At 45.8% G+C, this 25,488-nt stretch overlaps 1 protein-coding gene across 1 annotated transcript in view; it reads left to right on the forward strand.

Moving 5' to 3' along the window:
* The first annotated feature begins 11,992 nt into the window (after positions 1–11,992).
* Positions 11,993–25,488, forward strand: part of LOC126540870 (cholinesterase-like) — a 63,365-nt gene continuing 49,869 nt past the window's right edge. The window contains exon 1 of the mRNA XM_055076432.1: positions 11,993–12,051. Coding sequence (XP_054932407.1) covers positions 11,993–12,051 — 59 coding nt within the window. The remainder of the gene's footprint in view (positions 12,052–25,488) is intronic.

Below are 25,488 nucleotides of genomic sequence, written 5' to 3' on the forward strand. Positions count from 1 at the left end.
GTCTGGACAGATCGAGTGTAGTAAGAATGGGTTGGGGTATATCCGCGTCTTCTTAAGTCTGGTGGTGATTATCTGCGCTTCGGTCAGTTCTCTATGTGGGAGCGGATATGCCCTCCTGCTAAGGTAAAAGTGTTGCACGACCTCGTTGCAAGTGGTGGGAGAATCTCTGTTGTAGGGTGTCGTGGGCTGGGGGCATTTTCTATGGTCACGGAACGTGAGACCTCGTGCCTTGGAGTGCGCGAGCTCATTTAGGTTGGTGAGCCCCTCTTCAATGGACCTCATGTGTGCTGGAAACCAGGTTATCGTATGTGGGGTGATCACTTTGCCCTTGAGAATACAGCGGGCTTCCTTGGTGTTGGAGCCGATGAAAAGGCTCGGACGGCAGCTCGGGAGTCGCTAAAAACGTTGTCCGTCAAGTAGCGCAATGGCTATGGCAACTTGCTCAACCGCCCCTAAGGAGGCGCATTCGACCGAGGCCGCGTTGATTATTGTTCCCGCGTGGTCAAATCAGGCGACCGTGTACCTTAGACTATCTCCGTAGCGGGCGGCGTTGACCAAACAATTCTCTTTAGGGTTCTCTTTGACCTTGCGAAGAAGGGCCAATGCTCTGGCTCTTCTTCCGACGTTGCGCAATGGGTGTACATTGCGCGGAATGGGGGAGACGGTGACTTGTTCTCGTTGATTCCTGGGGATGCCGTGGTAGTTGCTATGGATCTTCATTTGTGTAATGCCCATGTCAGCGAGTAATTACCGACCGGCCGTCATTCCCGAGAGTATGGCGATCTGCGCCCTCTCTTGGGCCTCCTCGATCTCATGTGTCGAGTTGTGCATACCCAGCTGGAGCAGCCGCTCTGTGTGCGTATAAAGAGGTAGGCCCAGGGCGCTTTTGATGCCTTTCCGAATGAAGGCATTCACTTTATCTCGTTGCGATTTTTGCCAGTTATGCATTGCTGCGCCGTACTTAAAGTGGCAGAGTAGGAAAGCATGAATGAACCTGACCAGGTTGTCTTTGCACAGGCCGTTAAGTTTGTTGGCGACCCTTTCGATCAAGCCGATGGCGTTATCCGTCTTTTTGGTGAGCCGAAAAACCGTACGTGAGCAAAAACCGACAGTGACTTTAGCATATGCCCAAGAGAGAGAAGGCGAAAGCCTGCGCGCTCAAGAGACATTAACTTACTTGACAGTCTGATCCGAATGCGTTGCTACTTCTTATTTCCTGTTTTGTCCCACCAAAGTTCATGCATTCGAGTGCCTTAATGAATGCTACCTTAATTAACTCAGCGCTCATTAACACAAAAGTTGTGGGTTCGACTCCTAGCAAGTGTCGAGGGCGCAACTCCGAACAGAGGTCGTGAGCTCGAGTGCCCCAATTAACTCTATCGTAATTTGCCTTTTTTGGCACGACGAGAGGCCCGAGCACGTCTCTGCGCGAGGCGGGCTCACATGATTTTCTGTACCGCATGCCGCGTTTTCCAGACCATCGAGGATGTGATCCACTTAAGGCGTTCGCTTGAATAATGCGTAACTTAGCTGCATGCAAAGAACTATACAAGGAAAAATTGCAATCTTTCTGCTTGGTCGGTAATAAATAACTCCGTACATTACTAGGAAAGCCTGCCAAACATAAGTTGCCAACCATTCAAGTGCTCACGCAGCAATATGACCAAGTTCTCTCTTGTTTTGCTGTCGGGCGTACTCGATCGGTGTCGTTTACTGCGGAGCTGCAAATTTGCATCTCTTTTCAGGAGACCAGTAGATGAGGCTCTATTCTCGATACACAAGGCGGCTGCATGGCCGCTTTTATTTGCTAGGTTGAATCTCTGATTGGCAATCTAGTGGTCATGTGTTTTAATACTTGTAGCGGGCAGGAAGCTTCCCGCCATATTCCCGCCATATTTCGTGGTGCAACCATTCGCGATAATTATGCTAGTGAGCGGCCGTATGCAATGGCGGTGGATCTGCGTGTGCATCGCCGCATTTTCCCCGTCGCTCGGGGCCCTGAAAAACGTTTGTTCTTAATTCGTGCAAATACCACTTACATTGCTCTTGGGTGGTGTTGGCATTTGTGTTTTGGGTGACCATTTTTTATTGCGACAGCAATTACACGGGCTCTCCAGGCGCATTTCAGCCATCGGCGTCAGTGTCGCCGTCGCCGTAAGGGTACGTGTAAAGTCCGAGGGCCATAGCACCGGTGCCACGCGCGCTACGCTGTATGCATACCAGTGAAAGCTTGCGAGTGGAGACGACGATCGTGGCTCAATAATCTCGCCCGCGCGAAACGGACGGAGAGGAAGCGCGCGAGACGCCGGGGGGGAGGGTAGGGAGGGGACGACGGTTCTACTCCGGCAGCAACTGCGTTCCTCGCGGCACGGCGTGCGGTATGGGCGTGTCGTGTCTTGAAAGCGATCTGCAGATGCACCATGCCTTTGTGCGGGCTGTTCTATCACCGCTGTTTGCGTTGAAGCGCTAGACAGCACGAAGGTCAGTTCGCTCTGTCCTGCTGTGGCGCTTGCTCGCGTCGGCATTTTGACAGCGAGTGCCCGCGGTCATCGAGCGTGATATCTTAAGAGTTTGCTGGGCGCGTTGACACCATGCTTGTAAATTTAGTGAGCAAGCGAATATTCACGAATTGATACGGCCGATAAAAATGTCATCCTTATTTCGTATGGTTGTCAGTTATATTCGCTATCGCAGTCGATGCTTCGCCTTTTGGGCGAAATTGCAACTTTTTCTTTTAAAACGCGTTTATTTGAAGTGATATTTTTGAACAATACAAAGCTTCTACGACTTTGTGCAAGTTGCACTGTTACATTGCACTGTTGTATTGTAATCAAGAGTAATTACTTTCTAGATTACCACAGGTCGTCACAACAATGCCGTTTTAATTTATAAGAAAAATCATCTCAAGGCGGCCACCACAACCAAAACTGTCTGTCCATTCTTCTTCTTCTTTTTCAAAGCGACGTTTCGAAGTTTCATCACGTGGTGCGAGTAAGCAGCAAAGTGAACGAGAGATGGCAGCGCCAGCGCTTGCGTAATAAAAGTGGCCAATGAAGTAGCATGCGCATTGCCATCGGTGATATTTGACCACTTCCCGGCGAGTAGAAAGCGGCTGAGGCCCTTATGTTTCACGAGATAACGATAACACGGCCTGAAATGTGCGCTGCTTACCACTGCTCTGTCGCGTATGCTGTCTTGAAGTAGTAAAGAAGTGTGTTGGCACCACTATATGACGACTCATTCCCTCTTTCCGACACACGCATCCTAGCCAATAAAGCAGACGCGGAAGCAAGAGACGTTTTCTACAGAAAGATCGTACGCTTTGAGCTGGCTACCGAGAAGGAAAACTGTTTTGCTTTATCAGGGAAGGCCTAGGTTTGTTGCGTCTATTGCAGTTGCTTTAGCGAAATGTCAAATTTCCGTCATGTTACGAAAGCAAATTGGGGCCAACAGCTCCATCTTGTACGCGTCCCACTTATGGCACGCCTCTAAGAAAATGGCGGAATGTGGAGCATAGAGCCTCAAGCCAGCCTGCGAAACACCACCTCGCGCTGCGCTTCGTGGTAAACATTATGTCCTAGACAAGCCAGAAAAACAGCATGACTGCCATGAGAGTGGGCCATGCTTGCGCTTTTCAGTGATCTCGAACCCAAACGACACAAGTTGCTGATCCCGGCAGAAAGCGCAGTGATGCGATTCGGTCACCGCAAGCGTGTCCTGGGCACTTTTCCCGCTTTACTACAATACCTGCAGGTTTAGATTTGTTACTTCGCCAGTACTTTCAGTATTTATGAAGAACTGTCTTACTAAAGCTATATAACTTGACTATACAAGGTGTTTCGCGTAACTTGAACCAAGGATTTGAAAAAAGTGGTTAAGCCCTGTTGAATGAGACCAACGACATATGATTTGCCGTGATGTGGCGCTCTTTAGAGTATTCTTTATATTGCGCTTAATTAGATCACTAACTATGATCAATTATGCAAAACTTTTAATATTCCCTTTAGGACCAAGTTTATGTCCTTATGGATTAGAAATATTATGCCGTATTAATACGCCTCTTATCTGGAAGTCCTCTGTAGCGGAGGACGTAGCCGTTAGTTAGCACTGTATAAGCCTTACCAGTTCTTCCAAGCTCACTAAGGTCAATAATATCCCACGAAATGCCTGATAATTCCTCAGAGTTCTGCTAAGCTAGCTTCATTCGAGAGGGTTAGTGCGTTGAACGTTGCCAGTTTGAGTTTCCAGTGGCAGCCTGTCTGGATCTAGAGATTCTTAGCCCCCTCAGCCGCGTCGCAGGTCTGAACGCCGCCTTGGTCAGGTGGTCCGCAGCCGCTATTAGCGCTAAACATCAAATAAAAAAACCCCTTACGTTGCGTCGACTAGAAGAAAACTATAGTTACTCGGCCAATGCGTGACTAGACATTGCTGAACATAGAACAGCAATGCAGATGACTATAAAGTAACATAAGAAGCACTTTCACCACTTCGTCCCGCAATTCCACCTTCGCGCAATCAGTACTCGAACAAAAGATAATCGGCTGGTAAGGGGTGCATATGGTGTGTTGACAGTGTGGTTCCTGTTACAATAACCACGCAGAGAAGTGCACATCCGGTACATGTGTAGCATAGAGAGATATTAATGCGCATTTCTGGACGGAAGAAGAATGACAGAAATTTCAGCGGTTTCGTTTTCACAGAGTGCTGACAAGCGCTTTTATCTCATGTCACTGCAGCGCCGACTCCCGCACCCGCCAGTGCATTCGATCTGCTCGCTTAAACAGGCAGCGAATCCCCTCGCCCTCTGCCCGTCCAGCATGCCTCCGCGCTCTCTGCTTCAGCGGCTCTCCCTCTCCACAACGTGTCTTCCTTTGCGATTCACCCTTCCTTCTCTCCTGCGAGCAGCTAGCACCAATTCAATGCGCCCTGTGCCCACAAAATTGGATAACAAGGTGCCAACATGACGAACGGCTTTTACTCACCTGAGGGTAGGCCATCTAACAGAGGGCAAGCAGCCGATAGGAAAGGAAAGACGCAGCGCGTAACTGTCAGATGGCAGAAACGCTTTCTGGGCCATTCGGTTGTTTAGTGTTGCGAACACAAATTAATTGCTTTCATCTGATACCGCCTTCTCTCGAACGGCAATCATGTTACGCAGAAATTGCGGTATGCTGTGGTGTTGCAGGCGTCTTCAGGGGACGTATTCTCGGGCGATCACTACTTCATGTGAATACTACGTAACCTGAGTAACGTAGTGCTCAATCAGCCAATCAAGGGATCTTCGGTCTTGCTCAACCAGCCAATAAGCGCGTACTGAAAGTGATATCGGCGAAAGTGACCGCCCGAGAATGCGTCCCTACAACTGGCGCAACTTCTTTTTTTTCTGTGTTTTGTTGAATTCAAAGGTCACTTCTCGTATCCCATGTGATGTTTCTAGATTGTTATGCTAATCTTATGTCGCAATAGATGAAGCGTTTTGTCCTCGGCTGATGGCTGGAGTATGAAAAAGAAACCAAAGAGATGAATGGTTGCTCAGGGAATAGAGCGCGATTGTTCTTCAAGAGCTGCTCCTATTTCCTTAAGGACGCAGCTGCGAAGTTTAGTTTATGCTCTTAGCATTTTTTGAGTACCGTTTCTTTTATCTTATGAGTATATGGTGTTCTCTGCGACAATAGCAATCCACACAGTCTTCTTAAGTAAACATTGTGTCATGATGCATATGCGCAATATCTAGCAGTAGCCTAGATTTCCTCAGTGTCTTATTTTTTTTTTTGCTACTTATATCATGAACGGGCCGTGGGTTGAAGATAGTAAGGGAGTCATGTGAATATATTAAGTTGCTTGAAATGCAACCAGATTGCGCCGTGAACATAAAGACTGATTTAGCAGCTGTCGTGCTAGAGTATTTATTTATGTTCATTGCGGCAAGCGAGTGTTTTCACGTGAGAGTCTTTGGTGCGAGCTGAACGAGACGAAAAAAATAAATAAATATGCGTGTTGACATAAAGCGCAATCATATGTAGCAGAACGGCCCCTTGATAAAAACGCACCGTTCTGATCGAGCGGCCTTGTGTTTACTCCGCTTCGTAATGCTTTGTGTAAGTATTCTTCTGGTGTTTTTTACAAACCGCGGACTATTTTTACATTTTCGATTGTGATGATTTTGACGATTTTCATCACTGTATAAGATAGTGTTCTTGTAAGGATCTACCGCTGCGGTGGTGGCCTAGTGGCTTTGACGTGGCGCTGGTAAGGCACAGGCAGCGGTATCAATCGCGACCACAGCGGCCGCATTTCGATGGGATGAAATGGAAAAATTCCCAGGTACCTTGCATTGGGCGCACGTTAAAAAAAAAGAAAGCCAGCTGGTCAAAATTATTCCGGAGTTCTACAGTACGGCATACCTCATGATCATACCGTCGTTCGGGCACGTGAAAATCCAGAATTTAAGGTTTCTGCGAAGACCACAATATTTATGCGACATTCAAGAGGAAAAGGATTAAGCCTTGACTTAAAGCGTCGTAACCGGCAAAGCCTGATTGTAGGTGTATGATTTAATCCGCAAAGTGCTAGATAGGAAGACACATTTTTTTAAGAGAAAAGCCGAGAAATTGGTCTGATCTACTGTGTTCTCTATACCCTGCAATACAGCTTTGGGGCATGGGGTAAGGTGTACAACAGAAGAGAGAGATAGTGAAAATCCTGACCAAGAGAGAAGAGTAGTTGCGCATGAATAGAGATAAAATGTTGCACAAAGCACTGAAGATTATCTACGAAGATAGAGAGAGAGAACTACAAAGACTCGATACGCATGGAGATGAGACATTCCGGTTTTCTACACTGCACTGGGGTGACAAAATAGAGCTTGAAAAAATATTGCAGAGCAATATATAAAGAATAAAGCAAATGTACAGATCTAACGCACATATTGGAATATTGGAAGGTACGTGAAGTGAAGGTTTCGGGAAGCGGCAAATAAATGCCGTGCAGCTGTTCATCTTTTGCACCATGTTGTGCAGCACAGCATGTCACGTGTATGCACGGCAGGCTTGCGACAAGACGCGGAGAGCCCAGGCACACCACTCACACCATTGAGGAATCACTTGGTTAAGTGAGACGTACCCTTGCGCTGTGCCCCTCATCCACAAGAAAACTAGCCTATGAAACTTTCATTCGAAATAAACTTGAATACGCCTCAGCTATTTCGAGCCCGCACCAAGCTTATTTAATTACTATATTAGAATCAATACGAAATCGTGCCACTAGGTTTATCACTTCCAGGTACAGCCGCGAACAAAGCGCCAGTGCGATGAAATCACGCATAGGACTTGAACCATTGGTGTTCCGTCGGAAAATGGTAAAGCTGTGGGTTTTGCACAGACTATATTATAACTTCCCTGACCTACATGGAAAGCTTCTAATCCCACTAACCCGTACATCTCGTCGCCTTTTTAACTCTTACAGTATCCAGCGCTGCATGGTTCAACATTTTTCCTTAATAAATCGTTTTTGCTTAGCGCCATCACAGAGTGGAAAAATTTACCAAATAGAGTTGTCAATGAAAGTAACCCCATTATCTTCAAACAGCTGCTTACTGTTCACCTCAAACCCTAACCTTATATTGACTTTACTGTGTCTTCGTTCTTTTGCGATTGCCGTTTAACATTGTGACTGTACTGCTGATTTGCTTTTGCATTGTATTCAGTGAGCCTCTTGGCCTTTTCTTTTTCTGTTTTTTATGTTCTCATACGAATCCACCGGCTGACTTTTGTAGGAAATTGTAACCATATCTTTGTTTATATTCTTGTCGTCTCTAACGCCCCCCCCCCCCCCCCCCCCCTATTATGTAATACCCCGACAGGAGTCCTTAAGGGAAAATAAATTATGGTGATGATGATGATGACGATGATGATAATATTGCGTCCGAGATTGGCCAAGCTTGCTTTAGGAGCGAGGAAAGGTGAGCGAATTCATTATGACTATTGAATGCGGCGTAATTTTCAGTTCTTCGCGTGTATTTTTTAATGTTACGGTTTTGCTCGTTATGTCTCATATTTTTGTGTGATAGCGGTGCTAATTCGTTTATACATACGTGCACATGCCAATAAATTTTTGTCGCAAGTCCGCGCGTCGTCTTGTCGTTTTTTTCTGCGTGAATGCGCTCCCTACAGCGCTGTTTAGCCGCGGTAAACGTTGCGGTAGAACTGTCTGCGGGGTCGGTCCAATGTATCGGACGAGGAACCGACAGAGTACAATACAATACAATACAATATATACAATACACAACACACTACACACATACAATAAATAAAGACAATACACATTTCCTTCAAGAAATGCAAGAGTTGTGGAGGATACCGCAGGCTAAAAGCTGTTGGCGAAAAAAAAAAAAAAAGCTTGACACGCGGAACTCGTGTTTAGAAGTCATGGTAGCTTCTGCTTTAATATAGAAAAATATTCGCTTGATGTATACTTGCAGCAGGGAGCATACTGTCAGGAAAGGTTCGCCGAGAACGCTTAACCTTGAAAAAAAAAAGAAAAGAACAGCAAAGGTGGATTCATTAGAGGCACTCAGGCAGGCTGCTTGACCGCACGAAGAGCAGTACTGCGCTTTCTCGACCTTCTGACTCATTAAATTCCGTCGATGCTGTAGGACTCTTTCTTCCGACAGGGGCTGGTCGTCAAATTTATTGAGCATGACGACGAGCGATATTCTCTGTACACTGTGCCGCAGGCGCTGGCACGACAGGTCGTCAAATATTGTTTCCATCGTCGCCCGGTAGTCACCGGCCACGGTTTCGGACATTCCTACGAGGGACACGTTGGAAGTGGGAAATGTCCAACCATAGCATACACACCAACCGTAGCCGCGCCAAGTTATAGCCTACACGGTGTCTTCGGGGAAGGCTTCATCAAATGGAAGTTTAAAGGTACGACCGAACGAATGTTGCCTGGTGTGCCTGAACTTCGCTCCATTCCGTTCAGATGTAGCCCTTTGACGAGCAAATATGTGACGTTTACCTCCAGTAACAGCACTTGAAGGCGAGATTAATAGGTAGCAGTCTTATGCACGGACAAAACAAGCCGCTTCATATGCACGTTCATTGCCGATAATACGGGAGTGGCTTGGCAGACATTGAAAAATGGCTTAGTGTCATGTCCCACTCAGGTGGTGTATGGACTGTTCAATTTCAAACACGAACTGGGGGGGACGACTGTGTGGAGGGGGGGGGGGGGAGGTGAGGAGGTACCTCTTTCGGACCGCGCCGCAAGGCGGGCAGCAAACACTTGCAGTGCCGCCTTAGAGTCTCACAAAATCGACCATTTGTGTATTGTTTCGTCAACAGCAAAGCGCAATGTGACACAGAGTGCTGTAAGTCCTTCTGCCTTTGATGTTGTCGTGTCTGTTCGCCAGGATGAGGCCGTCGGTGTAAATGTGCATGTAGACTCAGTACCTCTCCCGTGAGAGAAGTAAGACCTCAAAAATCAGATGAGCACGAATACAGCAGTACTTCCAAAGTGTGCCGCTGAATTCGATAATGGTGCTTGGTGATGGCAGAATGAATTATCATCAAAATATTTTCGTGAGCGGCATCACAGCACGACGGCGTAGACGTCTGACACTGCATCCGCTTGACTTAGTGTTTTCGTTGCGACATAACTTGTAAACAAGGGTAGAGTATAAACATAAACGCTTCATAAGGTTACAGTTTGCATAGGATCAAATTTAACACAGTTGTTCACATTGCATCGCAGAATAGCCTCCGATAAGACACTTCACTAAAGCTTAGCTTCAGATAAATTCAAACATGTGCGCTGGACCTCCCTGCACAAGTTTTTGTCACACTCGTGGTAGCCATGGCTAGGTAGTCTGTTTATGGCGATGTTCTACGAGACGAAAATCCACCTTTCGTTACGACAACAGCGGTTTTGGGGCGCGAGGACACCACCTAAAATGAATATCTGCGAAAAAAAAAAATACTGGGGAAGCTCTTTAATGCGCGCGTACCAACAGGACAGCCTATTCACGTAGATAAGTTTTTAAGGTTTGTGCGCAACAAATTATTGAAATACAACGAAGGAAACACATGTCAGCAGAACCAATCTTTTCTGGGCGCTTGCTTCACTAATTTCCGCTAAACGCAGGACGTTGAAGGTGTCTTGTACAACGAAGAATAACAGGCGAAATTTCTGCCAGATTGACGCATAAATCCTTGTTTTTGTTTGTAATTTCCTCTTAAAGTAAAGGTTTCTCTAGGAATCATGACTATTTCATACCGCAATAATTTTGTGCATACAGAACAAATATTGTAATGGAGGTTCAAGACTGAGGCTTGCAAAGTAGACGCTGTATCTTTAAAGGCGGAACAGAAAAAGAGCATGCACCGAACGCGCTTCATCGTCTTTCATGGCCCTGTTTATTGCGAGCGCCTTCCCGCCCTGTGAAAACCCCACATCGTTGTGCTAAGTGCCTCCCCCCCCCCTCCCCATGCGAAATGTGACCGTCTAGGTCGCGTCGAAAAGTTCTTTCAACGGAGTTGCCGGTAAGAAATGGATATTCTGAGGTGCAATCTGGACGCTCACGTACGCGCATAGTGTGGCTTCTTCACGCACACTAGATCAATAACTTCAACGCGAGGACGCGGACGGAGCGAACCGGGGTCGTAACTGTAGGGAAGAACTTCGTAGGTTATGTCACTGAGGCGGCATGGAACATTGTCGGAACCAAAATAGCGGCGCAGAAACTTTTCCGAGAGCCCACGGTGACGGATGGGCTTCCAGACCCACACGCAGTCGCCGGTACTGTAATGGACCTCGCGTCGACCATGGCTGTATCGGAGGGTGCCGGTACGCTGTTGCCTCGGGATACGATGCCGAGTACGCTGGCGTGCATCTTTGGCTCTTTGTAAAAAAATACTCTTCCATTTGTTTGGTAGTCGGGCTATTGCCAACCACAGGTAGCATGGCGTCAAGTGTCGACATGACGTGGCACCCGGCTACTGTACAGCAGTGTCATAGGCGTAGGTCACAGTGTGCCGTAATGTGGATTAAGACTATAAGAAGTAGCGCACATGCGGTTTTATAAAAATATATATTAAGAAAGCAAAGCAAAACACAATGCCCATGGTAGTGCATCTGCGTGTAATGTAAAAATAATTTGTAGGAACCTATATTTTTTTTTAGTGGGTGCGAAGTGAAGACTAAGGATTACCACGTATGGGATATAATTTTGTGTGAAGACAAAATTATATTGTATTTGCGAATTCATTACTGGATGCATTTTTATCTTGATGTTGTCATATAACGTTCAGGGGGCAATCTTCACCTTAATTCAGAATCGGCGTCGGAATATTACATGGATTAGTATCAGTGTTGAAAGATGTCTAGAGTTTATCGAAAGTGAAAATTCAATCTGCTGCACGCCAAACGCGTAGTTTCTGGCAGAGTGGTTTAGACCTCGAATATCCATCTTTGCATATCCGAAAGCAACACTGTTTTGATTCGGACACGGGTCTATTAAACTTCACCGCATTGATACGTCATGTTCAATACGGCCTATGTCGCTGCAGCGGGTGCTTTGAATTTCGAAGTTTTTTAGTGAGCCACGCTGCGTGATGGTGCCGCGGGACCACTCAGCAAAGTGTCCTAAAATCCAAGGACACGCTGAGCGAGGGGATACCAACAATCTTTCTCCGCCAAAAAGCAAAATGTCAATGAATAAACAAACAAAGCATAAGCGGAGCCGTTATTCGTTGGGTCCAAGCGCCAAGATGTCCCGGGCATGCCTTTACTCAGGAACGTGATTATCACTCAGCTATACTGCCGCACGTCCTTGTTCTGAGCAGATAAGAGGCCCAATATGGGCACCCGCGCAGTCTTTCCTTAAGAGCTAGGGCAAAGTAGAACAGCTGATGCACTTGTGACGTTGAGAACGCGTAAGTGCCTTTTGTTACCAAACGAGCGCGTTAATGGCTATGTGTCTTTCTCACTGATGGCTGAGGCCAACGACGATTCTGGGACCAAGCTCTCGGGGGATTTCTTCGGCGGGACGTGAGTTTGCCTCATAGGAGTCCGCCAACTCACTGCTCTGGTAAGTTCTGCTGCGCCGAGATGCTTCACTAAGTGACGCATCTCGGCGAAATACTTCCAGTGCCCAAGGAAAGTCGCAAGTAGGGAGACCAAAGTGGCGCACTTATCTACGGTTGGTACTACATGCTTAGATACTGCCTTCTGTAGTAAGTATGCACAGTAGTCGTTTCCGACGCTCGTGTTTTGTCAGTGGAGATTAAGAGAGAACAGTTCGAGGCAAAAGAGAAAAGTGTCAGTGACACTTCTAACGTTGTCAGTTTCGGTAGGCTTTCATGCTCCTACGGATTCACTTTTGCAACTAAAATATACCTACCCAACTCACACCTACCTCTGAAAGATGCATGGCCCTGTCGATCACTAGCGTTGAGATGTCAAAAATATAGTCAGGTGTTACGTGCTGTGATATGAATTATCATTTGGGCGTGCACTTTTTCTGCCAGAAAGCAGTTGCAAAACAAGCATATCTCAGTCTAAGGAACTTTATCAGCATGCAACAGCCGGCGCACTGGACAGATTCTTCGTTGACGTATCTAATACAGATTGGGGTCGAATACAAGTAAATGATACGAACACCGCGTGTCAACTGCATTTCGAGAAATTTTGTTCAATAAACGAAAACCACTTTCCTTTCAAAGAAAAAAGAATCCATAAAAGAATAAGAAAACAATGGATAACCCGTTAAATGCCTGCCCGTATTTGAAAAAAAAATTGTATAAACTGTTTATCACCAGTAAAAACATAACTGCTCTGAATTACTTCAAGAAGGACAGAACTAACTGAACCAAGGACACTCGAAATTCCAGAAGAAATGATTGCGAAAAATATTTTGAATGCTCAATAAACCGTTTAGATAGCTTTTGAAAAAAGCTTAGGTCGCTAGATCCTACAAACGTCGGCGTTAAGTCAGTGGACAGAGTTACTCGGAATTGCTGCGAATACGTGGGGAAACCTCTCGCTGATGCATTCAATGGGTACTTCCCTCAGCATTTCAATCGTCAAATAGATATGCCTATACTAGCCATTAAGTTGCATTCACCTACCATGTTTTTAGAACCAGTCCATACAAACGAAAATAATAAGCATACTTTCTGAAATGAACAGCAGTGTATCCTGTGATGTAAATCGCATTCAATTACGTCCTGCCAAGCATGTAATCGACCTCATATCTTATCAACTAGCATGCTTATATAATCGGTGTTGGAAATCGGCGCAATTTCAATCAGGCATGTAGATTGACAGGGTAACCGGTGTGCACAAAAAAGCCAATATAAATGACTTTTCACATTACCGGCTAATAGTATTCTTCCTGTTTTTTTCTAAGGGTCTCAATAAAGTAATTTCTTGACGTGCAGAGAGATAGGTATCTTAATTTGTCGAGCATCGCACGCGTAATGCGAAGACGTGGAATCGTTCCCCACCTGCGGCAAGTTGTTTTTTCATCCATATTCATTTACGTTACTTATCATTTCTTTAATTCAATAAGTAAGTACAGTTAATTCCGCGTATGTTTTCTTTGGTGTCATTGTTTCTTGGCTTCTTATGATAAGGTTATGTAGTAGTAATACAATATTTACAAGGTACAGAACTAATAGAAACAATGCAAATTTCAATGTCAGTAGGAAAAGAGCCCAATACCCTGAATACGAGAAGAACTGTAAGTTATGCATATTGCTGTAGATTTCTACTCGCCACTTTCGACATCCAGGTAACACTTTTATCTATGTAAGCAAAGAATGGTTTGTGTGGCGCTGCCTGACTGCGATTTATAAGAAACAACAACTATTAAATGTACACAAGGTAAGCCGCACTATGCCCCATGGCCTGTTATGCAAGAAGAAAAAAAATGTTTAATATTACTTCGCAACGTGTGCAATAGCAGTCGCACTGTATCCCCAAGGCTCATGACTTATGAAACACGACTTGGCACCTACGTGTGAGAAGTATGAAGGTGAAAAGTCAGCACAAAACACATTGCTTGTACACTCGAAAGTCCCACAAAGCTACAACGTGTGAGATGGTTTCCTAACGCTATCAAACTGCGTGAAGGGTTTAAGAGTTCTTGAAACCAACTTGCGAAGCCTTCTACTTATCAACGTTTCATCATGTCAGCATTAGGACGCACAAAAAGTCTATAGGCAGAAATATCAAAATGGATCTCAACAATCCAAGCAAACAGCGGCCATGGTTGCTTAGTGGGTATGGTGTTCGGCTGCTAAAACAAGGTCGCGGGATCGAATCCCGGCCACGGCAGCCGCATTTAGATGGGGGCTAAATGTGAAAACACCCGTGTACGGTTAGGTGCACGTTAAAGAACCCCAGGGGGTCCAGATTTCCGGAGCCCCCACTACAGCGTGCCTCATAATCAGATCGTGGTTTTGGCACGTAAGGCCGCATAATTTAATTTTAATCCAAGCAAATGTAGTTATGCTCGAGGTAGTATTTAACATGCCTACGTGGAAGTGTTTACTGGTCATTATAACTGGTAAGGAACCTTTTGCTGACGTATCGCACTGACGCAGCAGTTTCTATAAGGGTTTAGGAGTTGATGGAATAACGCTTAGGAGACTGAAAAAGAAAACCCCTGTTTTCCCGCCTAATGATAAGTACTTGGGTTTAACACGCACAGACATATGTAGGGCGACAGTTATCACCGATATCATAAACTGCTACTGTTCTTGCGTCAAGTTGTCATTTCTGCGGCTTCATTATCCTTTTTTCTCTTTATTAATGTTAAGACAAATAACACAACTTTCTGCTAGAGGTTCTATTAAGTAATGAAAACCTGTAGCCTGTGTTTTTTTATTACTTCATTATGTTTTTACGATTTCTCTTTTCATAAAAGTGTGGTGGTGGTGGTAACACCTTTATTGAGGTTCTGCTCAGTTATGATCTCGCAGGCCCGTAATTCGAAGATGCGTGGGTTCCTCTGTGATGCAGCACTGAACTTGCTTAACAGTATTGTTGCCCACGTATCTCGAAATAACGTGTTTTAGTGTACATTACGACACAGGGACAAGGGCTAAGCAGCAGTTCTTAGAAATACATGGTGACTGAAGCATTGCTGAAAAAGAGAGGAGTTGCTGCTTAGATGGTATTAAATATGGAGCGCGTCGTTTTTCTATTCCTGATTCCAGCAGATTTTTTGTGCTCTCATACTTTCAAAACATCATTAGTCTACTCAACTAATTGCAGTCATAGCCGCGCGCAGCATTGCTGCAGTAAAGGATAAATATTTACTCATAAGTACTGCTGATATGTTGTGTATAGATATAACATAGTTTCGTTTAGATTTTTCATGTCGTTACAGTATTTAGAGCAATATGGTCAGACGTAATTGAGACGTAGTTTATGAAATAGAGAATAAATCAGTAGCATGTAAGGAGTCCTGTTCCAGAAATCGCCAAATTTCGTACTCTTATGAGCTGCTGAGCTCTTCCGACTCTATAAAAATTGTTTTCGTCTAGTTTGCGGAAGGCAATTATCTTGAGTTCCGTTTTACATTTTCTGCGTATTTTTTATAACTAAGTAGTATATGAATGTGCTGTCATGTCGAACATTTTTGTAAAACTACCATGAAGAAATAGATCCAAGCGATAACAAAATTATGTAGATCCCATCCACATATTGCAATGTGAGAAGCGAAGTTTTCGTGAAACGGGTAAATAATTGAAGGGAAAGGGGGGGGGGAGGTTATATTCAGCGCTGCGTTTTGCATCGTAGCAATTACCCCGGCGACCACGTGACCCACATGACCACAGATTATACTCTAAGCGGGATTGGCCCTCTTTGATACGATTGAAATACTGTATGAAATACTGTATACTGCATGCATACTGAAATACGGAAATACTGTATGCAGAGTTGGCGTGCCAAGTAGGGTGTACACTGCACTTTACTGTCCACTGTAAAGTGCACTGTACTCACCGCGAGACAGAGAAAGAGGATGTGCCACACTCTAAATCCTAGTAAAGTGGTCACAGAAATGTTTGCATTATTAAAGGAATTGTGCTCTTCATGTCCTACATTTGTTGCAACGAGGGCATTTAGGCATTATTTATTTTGTCCCCATCAGGACAGTAAAGTGGTAATGCTGTTCGGCGTATGAGCTATTAGATAAGACAGCAGCACCCAGCCAAGGTTCAAAAGCGTTTGGGATGGTCCGCAAAGAAAGCTTTGCTTTAAGGAGTGATTGAATTTTTGCACTAATTATAATGCGCAGTTTGTGGCTTCTAGCCAGCTAAAGCAATCGGACCTTCAAGTTAACATGGGCTGCAATGGAGATAAATATATAGATCTTATTATTTGGATCAACTGTAATGTTTAAACTTGTAAAGCTATATACTAATATGGACTTCAAGAGCAAAACGCCAGATACATTCACATTCACAGCGCAGATTAACAGTTTCACAGAAGCACGAAGCGCGAGCAAGCCAAGCGCCCACTGTCTACTAAAAGATAGCGTCAGAAACCAAGAAGATAGATTAAAAAAAACACACTGCTTCTCTCATGCCCGATAGTCATGGGGAAGCAATTACAGAAATAAACACGCACTTCATGAGCATGGCAGATGAGTTAGCTCGTCACTTCAACACAAACTCGATCTTTCACTACCGCCTTTATCGTAAAACAATGTCAGATTGAAAGCTTCGGCAACTCTATGTGCGCGCTTTTCATAATGTGTCAGCCTACTCGCCCTTTTATTCCATTGTTTCAACTTTTTGTGACACGTCGCTTTTGCACTGTAGATATGTATCTGTGCTAACAAAACTATCTAAGCACCTTACAAAATCATCAGGTATGCGCAAGGCGATACCTTCAAACACCTGTCTGCGTCGGCCAAATAACAATTACGCTAGAATAAGCGTATCAAAGAAGCAGGCTTCAAAGTTTTAATCTTCGCTGCCTTCACATCTCGGAACCTGTCAGATAAAAAAAAAGTATGGATTAAACGTTCACTGAACACAGACACACGCGCTGCTGCTTTTCTCATCATATCTTCCTCCACATTACGGTTGTCGGAGACGGCCTGCACCGTCGAAGCCAGCTGTTCAAGTTGCAAAGTGAAATCGGATATTGAACCCACGACGGCCTGCTCTCCGCTCCCGAGAAAGGCCGGGCCGCGGGCGGATTTTTTTTTCATGTATAAATGAAGATTATAATATCTCCATTAATAGAGAAATAGTGGCTGACGCCACCGAACCTATTGTATTGGCATGTCTTTTGTAGTTTATTACCAGTTTTTAAGGTTGGTGTTTATGGTTAACAAACCATCGATACTGAAAAAGCAGTATTGCCATGAAAAAAGTTTCATATACTCATTTTATGCGTTCTCCGAGTTTACACCACGAATACTCCAGCCATCTTTGCTGTGCTTTACCATTGTGTCAATACCTATTCATCTATTATCTTTGCACTACAACGCTTGAGGCAGAAAAACATTGTTTAGGTCTTTATAGATACTGCCATGCGCTTAATTACAGGATTAAGCTTTAGTCCTGGATTGTTAGAAGGCGGCACAAGAACAAAAGTCCAACTCACTTTAACCTCCCTGAGCGGCAATTTTTTTCCATGATGGTCAGCATGAAGTCATGAAATATTAGAACGCAGAATGCATATCAACTTGAAGGTTTCTGTTGGCCTATTACACAAGCAACTGCTAGTGACGTCGGTTACTGTGATAGCGTAAATATTATGGGATATAGAAAGAAAGACGATCATAACTGCTTCAAGATTCGCACTAGGGCAAAAAAACAAGAAAATGAGTCATCATATCAGTAATCAGCGCGACCGCTAATTTGAGTGGTTTGCTCAAGTGTCTTAAAAATACATGTTGAAACCGACGCTAAGCTGTGTAGGTTACTTCAAATGCAAAGCACTGCTTTTCGCAAGAGCGTGGTTGCCGCATATCGGACAAGTCTGGTTTAAGGGATAACAAAGATGTCAAGCATGGCAGAACAGAGGAAGCCGACTGTTTATCTCTGAACATTGTTCACAGCTGACTGCGCGACGGGATTTACACGGGGCGGAACTAGCTTTTGCAAGGAAGGCAGCCGCGCTCGAGCGAAATCAAATTTGCGCAGAACAGGCCGCGAAATATGTGGGCCTTGGTATTGCACAAACGTCCTTCCGAGCGACCGGACGCTTTCTTGCGTAAGAACTCCCCCTCCGAGAGCTGGGGAAATGCTACGTAAGGAACTAACGCTATAGCTATACATATCCTTGCGTTTGTATTGCCTTATCACTGACGTCGCTAAGTGATTTCTTATGGTAAAGGTTACCTAACAAATAAATACAGTAGTATGTTGCAATACCATACAGTGCTCGATGACACCGCAGGAGGCTGGTGTTATTGTCTGACTTCTTTTCTTTCCCGGAGCCTTAAGAAGGGATCCCAGTGAGTAGAAGCGGTATGATCAAGTGTTGCTAGACGAGATTGGTCTTGAAGCTTGTTGGAAATCGATCGCGAGACGTGAAGGTTTACAGGACGCATGAGTTGCTTTGCGCGAGCTATATAGCCCCGGCTTCGTTTCAACCGAATTGTGTAATTGCGCGCGGCTTTCACAGCAGGCTGTGAGAACCGCTGATACATCAAGAGTGATATAATAATATCCGATTTCTTGTCATTACAAAGAGTGTGGCGGTTGAAATCCAGGTTACGAATTTAGGGAAATGCATTTCGTCAATTATAGGTAGCTTGCACAGATATTGCATAACGTGAAATCATAGCGGGGTGTTCCCTGTGTTCCAGCTAATGGAAAGTTACCGTAGTAATGCTCGTTGATCGGCAACGAGCGCATTCATTCAGTGGTGTCATACGACAAAGGCAGGCTGTACAGATACGCGTGAGCACCACAGAGCGTGAATCCTCGGGCAAGTTGCTTTATGTGGTCGTTGTTGTCACTAACGTGGCGCATGTGAGAAATGTTTCTGCAAAACTTCAGGGTACCACAACACACAAGTAGAAACGAATATGACCCATTATTTCGCAAGCACGACTGGCCTTTAGAACATAATGCCTGTAGCGGAAGCAGGCCACGCTACTAGCTGTAGCTTTTCTTGACGGGGTGAAGGCATGGCTCGATATTTCAACCATTCTGTGACTGTTCCTTTTTTGAACACGTCTTATAAATAAATTAAAACGGAAATGTTTTAACCTGTGCTGCTGTTTACATTGCTCAAGGGCAGCGATGCACTCTGAAAATGTCCCGACCTTTAAATATATTTTTCGGACGTATTATCAAGGTGCAATTACGATAGTATTATATCAGCGATTATTCGGTAAATGCGATCACGTAGCAAAATATAAAACAACACCAGCGTGGCATTACGTACCTTTCTTATATAGCGGAGGCTGTTTTCTCCACATAGCACGTAATAACTTTCACGTCGTGCTTGTTTTGCGGAAAGCAGAAAGCTATTACGATAGAAAAACATTGCTTTGACGTAAGCTGCAAGCCGCTGACATTGCTGCAAGCCGTTGCCTACGAGTCTAAATCAGTGTGCTTGTTTGTCCTGCAGCGAGCAGTTTTGTTTACACAACACATCGCCATTTCCTCGATGCTTATTTCTTGTGGCAATAGAATTATCAGTGGGGGTAACATTTGTGATTGCACTGAAAGCGTTACGTGGGACTAAATTTCCGGATTTTGCGTTATCTTTGGTAACCGCCAGCTTTATTTTCGCCTGTTGAGCCCCTTCTGTGAAAACAACATTGCACTTCGCCATTAACCTGCGTTGCCTTAACGTCACGCCCAAGATTTCGCGGTTCTTGGTAGGCTGCGAGAATTTCTAAAAGAAAAACAGCCGCAGCGGATTATCCGCGCTATATTATTTTGAGAATCGTGGAAGAAATTGCGTTTTTTATCAAAAAAAAAAAAGCAAGGTTTGTTTACCCAAATATTGCTTAAAGTTTGTGTTCGTATAATACAGGATCCGAAGCTCAGATCTGGAAAAAACTTCGGCGTCTTATATATGTGGCCTCTGGCATGGTTTAAAAGAAACTTTGTCAGCTCAAAGGAGTGTGATGACGGCGCATATTGTTTTGTGCATTTATTTTCGTGTATACTGAAGCAAGTGCAAATAGAACGAAATGTGGAATTCAAGACGGAAGTGCTGTACAAATAGGCAACGGAGAAAAAGTGAAGCGTTTCAGAACAGAATCACCGACCGCTTTGTGTGAGTTTGTAGAATCACAGCCTAAATCTTACCGAAGAAGAGAGAGAGAGAATAAACATTTTTATTACGTAAATGCAGCTTTGGAGAGGCGTTCTCATTCCAGAATACCTTGAGCTCGGACCGCGTCCTGGGCCCTCGCAATAAGCCGTTGTTGATCCTCGAGGTCGGAGCTGGCCAAGGTTCTCTCCCACAGCTCGTTCATGTGGTAAGGGTTCAGAAGATTTAATGGTGCCGCTCTGCAGACCCCTACTATGTGCCTGACGGACCCGGGCTCTGCGCAGAAGCGGCATTGCGGAGAGAATTGTGCAGGGGATATAAGGTGATTTCTGGTTGGGTGGGAGAATGTATTAACCTTTAGAGCTCGGAGGAATCACTCCTGCTCTCTAGGTAGTGACTTTTGTGGGGGTGCATATGTTCTGCGGGTTAGCTTGTAGTGCTGTGTGATGTCTTGGTACGAGACTAGAGGGTGCATGCACTCGGGTTCAGATTCCTCGGCGCCGGCTCGGTAGGTCTTACCGAAGAAATCTTCTCGACAAAAAGACCATGGCGCCTGGAGCCCACCTTGCAATACCTTCGGAGCGGTTTCTCAGCGAAGAGGCATTTTTCGCTAATTGTGGAACTTCATGGCCGCCAGCACAGCCACCACTTCAACGTTGAAAAATTTTTTTAAAGTTATCACAGAAGAAGTGTTCTGGAAGCCGGAGGGAGTCACTCCCACAGGAACGTTCCGAAAATTGTGAGGGCCACTTCGGTTATTGAATATGAAAGATGTCCTGGGCCAGTAGGCCTGATAGTACGAAACAGGCCCGAACTTGGTTCCTCTGAGACTGATAAATACAATTTCTTTGTCCTCCTACCTATTCGCCACCTTCACTGCCATCGCCTGCCACGCAGAGCCACTGATTTCACGCCTGTGTGGAGATTTGAGATCATCATCGACAATTACAATTTAAATTTTCAACCAACAAATTTTCTTCTTTGGAAATCCATAATGCACAGAACTTAGAGCATACTAGCACGAACACGAAAGGAGAACCTAGGCACAGAGTTGCTGCTTAAAGTGTTCAATATCTGAAGCAAGAACGTCGGGTCGGAGCAACAATTTTCACTCTTTATATCGTTGTTCATAGGAGCATTTTAAAACGTCCGACATCATTTTGGAAGTGTTCTTTGGTTTGATCCAATGCACCTGAGACCTCGAAAATTTTCTTGTATTTTATCATATGCAGCATTGTTCCTAGCCCACGTCATCTCAAGGCACTTTTGAGAGCGCTGAAAGCCTTCACACGTACACATTCGATGATAACTTGTGGCGCCCTTACAACGACTTTTTTTTTTTGAAATTCAGGAAATTCTTTCATTATGACAAAATTTATTCCCATTAAGCTTCATTTTCTTAGCCCAGCAGAACTAGAACAACGTTTTCATGAAACAATCATCATCATCATCATCATCATCATCATCATCATCATCAGCCTGGTTACGCCCACTGCAGGGCAAAGGCCTCTCCCATACTTCTACAACTACCCGGTCATGTACTAATTGTGGCCATGTTGTCCCTGCAAACTTCTCAATCTTATCCGCCCACCTAACTTTCTGCCGCCCCCTGCTACGCTTCCCTGCCCTTGGAATCCAGTCCGTAACCCTTAATGACCATCGGTTATCTTCCCTCCTCATTACATGTCCTGCCCATGCCCATTTCGTTTTCTTGATTTCAACTAAGATGTCATTAACTCGCGTTTGTTCCCTCACCCAATCTGCTCTTTTCTTATCCCTGAACGTTACACCCATCATTCTTCTTTCCATAGTTCGTTGCCTCGTCCTCAATTTAAGCAGAACCCTTTTCGTAAGCCTCCAGGTTTCTGCTCCATACGTGAGTACTGGTAAGACACAGCTGTTATACACTTTCCTCTTGAGGGATAGTGGCAACCTGCTGTTCATGATTTGAGAATGCCTGCCAAACGCACCCCAGCCCATTCTTATTCTTCTGGTTATTTCAATCTCATGATCCGGATCCCTGGTCGCTACCTGCCCTAAGTAGATGTATTCCCTTACCACTTCTAGTGCCTCGCTACCTATCGTAAACTGCTGTTCTCTTCTCAGACTGTTAATTATTACTTTAGTTCTCTGCTGATTAATTTTTAGACCCACCCTTCAGCTTCGCCTCTCCAGGACAGTGAGCATGCATTGCAATTGGTCTCCTGAGTTACTAAGCAAGGCAATATCATCAGCGAATCGCAAGTTACTAAGGTATTCTGCATTAACTTTTATCCCCAATTCTTCCCACTCCAGGTCTCTGAATACCACCTGTAAACACGCTGTGAATAGCATTGGGGAGATCGTATCTCCCTGTCTGACACCTTTCTTTATTGGGATTTTGTTGCTTTCTTTATGGAGGACTACGGTGGCTGTGGAGCCGCTATAGATATCTTTCAGTATTTTTACATATGGCTCGTCTACACCCTGATTCCGTAATGCCTCCATGACTGCTGAGGTTTCGACTGCATCAAACGCTTTTTCGTAATCAATGAAAGCTATATATAAAGGTTGGTTATATTTCGCACATTTCTCTATCACCTGATTGATAGTGTGAATATGGTCTATTGTTGAGTAGCCTTTACGGAATCCTGCCTGGTCCTTTGGTCGACAGAAGTCTAAGGTGTTCTCGATTCTATTTGCGATTACCTTAGTAAATACTTTGTAGCCAACGGACAGTAAGCTGATCGGTCTATAACTTTTCAAGTCTTTGGCGTCCCCTTTCTTATGGATTAGGATTATGTTAGCGCTCTTCCAAGATTCCGGTACGCTCGAGGTCATTGTGATGTGTGGTGCGCGACGTGGTGCGGGGCTCGGGACGGTCGAGAGCAGACGACGCTGAGTGCACGCGCGCCGAGCCGGAAGGAGGACAACGACGACGCCGAAGAGCGCCCGGCACGTGAACGCGCGGCGCAGGAAAAACAACAAAAAGAAAAAAGCAACCAATTAGAAAAGACCACGGGGCGTCGGGCAGCCAATCAGTAAATGCCAAATCGGCCATACCACAAGAAAAAGCGTGGTGCGCTGGCAGAAGGGGGGCGACACGCAAGAGGACACGCAGGATGACGCCGGGGAGACGCCAGGAGAGTCCCAGGAAGCAACGGCAGGAGGAGGTCAACCACCGGAGCGGGCGTTGAAGACGGGCCGTCGGGTTCCGGACCCGAGCCCACCAGGACTTCACCCGCCCGGGGCCTCCTGCCAACCTGTTCCTGTGCGTCGCCCGTCTACCTGAGCGTGCCGTCAGCTCCTCAACGCCGGTGAGCTTCTGCGCCAGTGGGCAGGACGAGAACAGTCGGGCTTCGGGCCCGAGTTCTATGCCAGCTGCCCGGCCAGAACGCCACCCCCGTCTGCCGTGCCGCCTGCTGCCCGAGGCCGGCGTTCGAACTTCCGCGCCGTGGGCGAAAGGGGAGCAGTCGGGCTACGGGCCCGAGCTCTCTGCCCGGCCAGAACGCCGCCGCCGTCCACTCCAGCCACCCAGCCGCCAGCGTTACCTCGCCTCGCTAGAGCTGGCGCACTCCCGGCGCCCGGTCGGTCAACCTACGCCGCGACCTTTTGTGAGACCGGCGCCACTCCCTCTGCCAGCTTGTCGCCACGTTGCCGCGTCGAGACTGCGACGCGTCCCCGCCCTCGTGGCAAGCCCGGACTCGCACCCTTGTTAAAGCCCAAGTGCATTCCTTACCGCAATGTTTTCTTGAATGTTTATTTTGTGCATGCTTTCCGTTTCGTTCTATTTGCTTTATGCCTCTTTTTATTTTTGATTAAAAGTCTTTGTGTGTGTGTTCAAACCAACGGCTTTGTCCTCAATTGGGTTCTCGGAGGCTCCGCCTAAGAGAACCATTAAAACATTGAGAACTCGAACCTTTGCACCCCATAAGTGGGGTCGTCACAAATTGGCGTCCGTGCGACAGGACAAAGCCGTTCGTTTGGATCCTTCTTCTAGCGGTTAGGAACTATGGCTAACACAAGAGACTTGTTAGCGTTAGCCGAACGCATGGGCCTAGAAGGTGCAGAGTTGAGGGCATGGTTTAACGAACAGGAAGTGCGGGCACGAGAAGAGCGGGCAGCGGAGCGCGAAGCCAGGAGGGAGGAACTTGTATTAGAGGAGAAAAATTTACAGTTACGACTTAAAGTCGCGGAAGCTGAGGGCAATCGTGGCGAGACGAGCCAACGGCAGCTAGAATTGGAGGAGCGAACGCTTCAGTTGCGCCTCCAAATGGCGGCAACGGACGCTGCAAGGACAGCTGACCGAGGACCAGGAGGGAGTGCCCCATTCAGCGTGAATCCTCACAGTTTGATGCCGGGATTCAACGAAAGCCGGGACGACTTGACCGCCTATTTTAAAAGGTTTGAAAGCGTCGCCACCGGACAAGAATGGCCTAGAGACAAATGGGCCACAGCTCTAAGTTTGTGTGTCTTTGTGTCTTTGTGTGTGTGTTCAAACCAACGGCTTTGTGTCTTGTGTCTTTGTGCGTGTGTTCAAACCAACGGCTTTGTCCTCAATTGGGTTCTCGGAGGCTCCGCCTAAGAGAACCATTAAAACATTGAGAACTCGAACCTTTGCACCCCATAAGTGGGGTCGTCACAGTCATGAAGCATTGTGTATATAGGGTGGCCAGTCTTTCTAGAACAATGTTCCCACCATCCTCACTAAGCTGCAAATAAAACACAATAAAGAGGTATTTTCTCACACCTTTGCTAGTTATGGCACAAGCTTCCAGATCTTTCAGCGTATTAACCTTGTCATTTCAGATATTCGTACCAAATTACATCGCGTTACCTCTAACTGCTATCTGAAAATACTTCAGCAGCATGTCACACTGCTGTAAAACGTGAAGACGAAATCCTGTTCCACACTTCGTAATGCATTAAGTTATACGATCGGAGGGATCAGGCTTCTTGCAAGACATAACCAGCCGCAGTGTAAAGTACATGTATAGCGCTTTAGGTCGCCCTCCTCAACGGAACATGCGAGCCCTTAATGCACTACCTAAAGGTGCAGCATGCTTGTCGCTAGTAAGTGTTACAAGTGTGTAACACAAACCGAGCACAATTACGCAGCGTTCTACCAGCAGGGGAAAGCAGCACTTGCGGTCGAACGCCTTGCTGCAGTCGCTTCGCATGTCGCACCTCGTTTGTGGCTTGGCGGGCGCCCCAGGCCGGAGCGTATTGCCGAGGCCTACCACGCAA

The sequence above is a fragment of the Dermacentor andersoni genome, chromosome 2 (assembly GCF_023375885.2).
Source record: "Dermacentor andersoni chromosome 2, qqDerAnde1_hic_scaffold, whole genome shotgun sequence".
Taxonomy (NCBI): domain Eukaryota; kingdom Metazoa; phylum Arthropoda; class Arachnida; order Ixodida; family Ixodidae; genus Dermacentor; species Dermacentor andersoni.